General features: G+C 37.5%; 1 protein-coding gene across 1 annotated transcript; it reads right to left on the minus strand.

Moving 5' to 3' along the window:
* Positions 1–2337: 2337 nt before the first annotated feature.
* LOC115210552 lies at positions 2338–2727 on the minus strand. Its single transcript, XM_029779154.1, has one exon. The coding sequence runs from the start codon at positions 2725–2727 to the stop codon at positions 2338–2340; it is 390 nt and encodes a 129-aa protein (XP_029635014.1).
* Positions 2728–3704: the final 977 nt, after the last annotated feature.

Genomic DNA, 3704 nt, shown 5'->3' on the forward strand with positions numbered 1-3704 from the left:
ACGTGTGTCCCCACTCCACTGTTGGTTTGTTTACTTCCCTGTATATTAGCAACAAAGTACCTATATCACTGAACATATCAGCTGAGCATCCTGGTGAAAGTATTGTCAGGTGATTAGACTGACCATTGCATGACTATGTACCTTATACTGCTAACAATTCGCTGCATTGGCAGAGCCAGCCATGGCCATGATTAAAACATTGAATTTAATCGGATAGGCTCAAACCTTTAACATTTAAACCAGCTCAAATATTCTGTTTTATGTGAGAAAACTAGCTACCCGACAATGTCATTCTAAATATAAGGAAGCACATCATTGACATCTTGAAGCTACGAAATAAGGTTTGATAAATTCAAAACACAAGGAATAAAATAAGCATTACATGCAGAGCACATAGAGTAGATGAAGCACGTGAAAGAGGAAGACGAGACGAACTGCTGGAGGACAACAAAGGGCCCTTGGCCCTGACACATTGCTGTACTAAAAACAAGACCCGTACTCCTGGCAGAAGTATTAAGGTCGTTTCCCTTGGTAAAGGGGATTGGTTTGTAAGAGTTCTGTAGAAAGCACCCATTACACTCCCCAAGTGGTTGGCGTTAGGAAGGGCATCCAGCCGTAGCGACCAGAGCCTGGTGCAGCTCTGACCAATCCACCCAACCTCTGCCAGCGTGGAAAAGGGATGATAGTTATCTGAATACCAAAGGGTTAATGCTTGCAATATTTTAAACGTGACAAGCTGGCAGAAACGTTAGCACGCCGGGTGAAATGCGTAACCATATTTCGCCTGCTGTTACATTCTGAGTTCAAATTCCGCCGAGGTCGACTTTGCCTTTCATTCTTTCGGGAGTCGATAAATTAAGTACCAGTTATGCACTGGGGACGATGTAATCGACTTAACCCTTTAGTGTTCAGATTAATTTGTCAAATGTAATGCTTATCTGTTCACATTAATTTTGATTTATTCAGGTTCAAGTGGGGTGTCCACAATATTTGCTTGTAACTTTGTTAATTTTCTACATACAGCTTTGAAACTTTGTAAATGGGTGCTTATATGCCAGTGGTTTATAATTACGTAATTTTAGCTGATCTTTCTGACTAAATTTGACTTTTATGGGCAGGTAAATTTAATTAACAGGTGTAAAAACAATAATATTATGAATAAACACTAAAATTCATATTCTTAATACATCTTACCTGTTTGGTTTGCTGCTAAAACTATCCCAGATGTCAACGGCCAACAATTTTACATTTTTCAAGATGAGGTACATTAATTTGAATTAAAATACAGGTGTAATCGGTACACGATTTTACTATTTTTCTATATTTCATTCAAATGTCATCATTGAAAAGAAAGTACAAAACTCTTTTACTAGTCAATATACAATTGGCTATGCACTCTTATACAATTTAATGAATTCATTCACGCAACAGAATGCATCTAATAAAAAAATCTCATTAACAGGTGAGACAAAGGTGAATACAGGTGTGTAACATACTGAAAATTAATATGTAGTTCTCACTTTCACATATTATATAATAAAATGAAAAGGAATAGGCAAAATTATACACTTATGGCATATTTCTGTCATGAAATTGTCCAAAGCATCCTTTACATAAGGGCACTTGGCAAAACGAACACATAAATGAGGTCTCGACCTGGTACCCTTTTGCAGTTCTTTTTCGCAGCGAACAGTCTGAAAACTTTTTTCCGTCCGTTTATTTTTTCGAAATCAATATTTTCTCTGTTGACATCCACCTCAGTTAATTTTGCTTTTCTCCCAGTTCTGTGTTTTCTAGAAGAGAAGCCCTCACGTAACCGAGATGCGATGTCAACCCGAAATTTCAAGTGGTCGTAGTCTTTTGGTGGCGGAGGTACTTTGTGGCTTTTTACGTAAACAATGTGGGCATTTACTATAGTTAAATTAACTAAAAACCACAAAATGTACCTCCATTTCTTCCCAGGTCGACCAACTGGGTAATATGCCCGATATTGGTCGGATTTACCTACCCCACCCATATATTTGTTGTAAAAAATATTCACGAGGGGTTTCCCCTCAGCACCAACACCAGGTTGTTCGTTAGAAGACAGAAATAAAATCTGTCTTTTGTCTTTAAAAGCAGTAACTAATAAATTTTAATTTTGTATTTGCAAAATGTCCCCTCTTTTTATAAAATTTTGTTTTTATTTCAAAGCCACTGAAGAAAAAAAAAACGGTCGAAATAGAGGTGTCGGTGCTGATGGTGAAAAGGTTGTGTAAGAGACCATACAACATCAGGTCTCGTCTTTTCCCATTATACTTCTTACCTTTGTAAACATCAAAGTTTACACTATCCCGTCTACGATTCACAAACTTCCCATACCTTGATCCCCAATTTAGTAGGTTTGGCAGGCATGTACTGCCAAAAATGTACTCTACCCTTATAGCCTATCATGGCTTCATCTACACTGAGATACTTCCCAGGTAAATAAATAGTTTTATAATTATTTACAAGTAAATTTATCACGGGACGTACTTTGTACAGGGGATCGTAGTTTAGGTCGTTTTTGTTGGGGGCATTGGCAGAATCAGTTAAATGCAAATACTGAGATATTTTCGAATACCTCGTCTTTGACATGATGCTCGAAATACATGGGTCGCCATACCTTACATCGGGACTCCAATAGTTACACAGTCGAGGAAGCTGTTTAACTCCAAACATAATGTTAATTGTGAAAAATGCTCTCATTTCCGCAGTGTTAGTTGGCTGCCATAGCGGATCGTTTCTTCCTCGAACAGAAATTAAATGTTGCGCATATTTGTTCGTTTCCTCCGCAACATTTTCAAAAAAACTTTCAACCAAAAATAAAAATAGTCCAGTGGTTGAGCATCAGGAGGTAAATTATGTTGTGGACCAGTGTTTTCTGTAAAATCAGAAATTGTGTTTGGTGTCGTAATTTTCGACCATGTTGCCTTGTTTACAATATCGTTTTCATCACTTTCGTTATCGAAATCTTTGTCCGAGTAATCACTGATATCAATATCAGACTCATCCCAAGTCAAAATACTTTTGTTTTCATAGATATCTTCAATATCATCAATAGTAAAACCTTCAAAGTCGGAATCGCTACTTGCTGACGCCATTTCTTTCACAACAAACGTATACACTTCTCTTCAAACGTGGAAATAACCATTTCAAAGTATTTATACTTGAATAAAGGTGGGAAAGGCTTCATCTCGCATTATTTCAAAACTAGTGATTTCGTAGAGCTGTCGGATACGACCGGATCTGGCCGGTTTGAACAAATAAAGGGGAATTAATTTTGGCCGGTTTGAACACTAAAGGATTAATCTGTTTGTCTGTCCTGTGTTTAGCCCCTTGCGGGTAGTAAAAAAATGGGTATTTCGTCTGCTGTTATGTTCAAATTCCGCCGAGGTTGACTTTGCCTTTCATTCTTTCGGGGGTTGATTAAATAAGTACCAGTTACGCACTGGGATCGATGACTTAACCCATTTGTCTGTCCTCTCTGTGTTTAGCCCCTTGTGGGTAGTAAAGTACCAGTTATGCACTGGAGTTGATGTAATTGATTTAATCCATTTGTCTGTCCTCTCTGTGGGCAATAAAAAAAAAAATCTTAAAGTTCCATGCTGACATGAGCTGGACCATTGAATCACTTTCTCAGACATTGTTCAAAATAAAAAGAAAAAATAACTAAAACAAAAAAA

This window comes from Octopus sinensis, linkage group LG4 (genome assembly GCF_006345805.1).
Source record: "Octopus sinensis linkage group LG4, ASM634580v1, whole genome shotgun sequence".
NCBI lineage: Eukaryota > Metazoa > Mollusca > Cephalopoda > Octopoda > Octopodidae > Octopus > Octopus sinensis.

What these genes read in the sequence shown, in the direction of transcription:
- LOC115210552 (XM_029779154.1), bottom strand. Translation starts at nt 2,727, where the DNA reads ATGAGAGCATTTTTCACAATTAACATTATGTTTGGAGTTAAACAGCTT.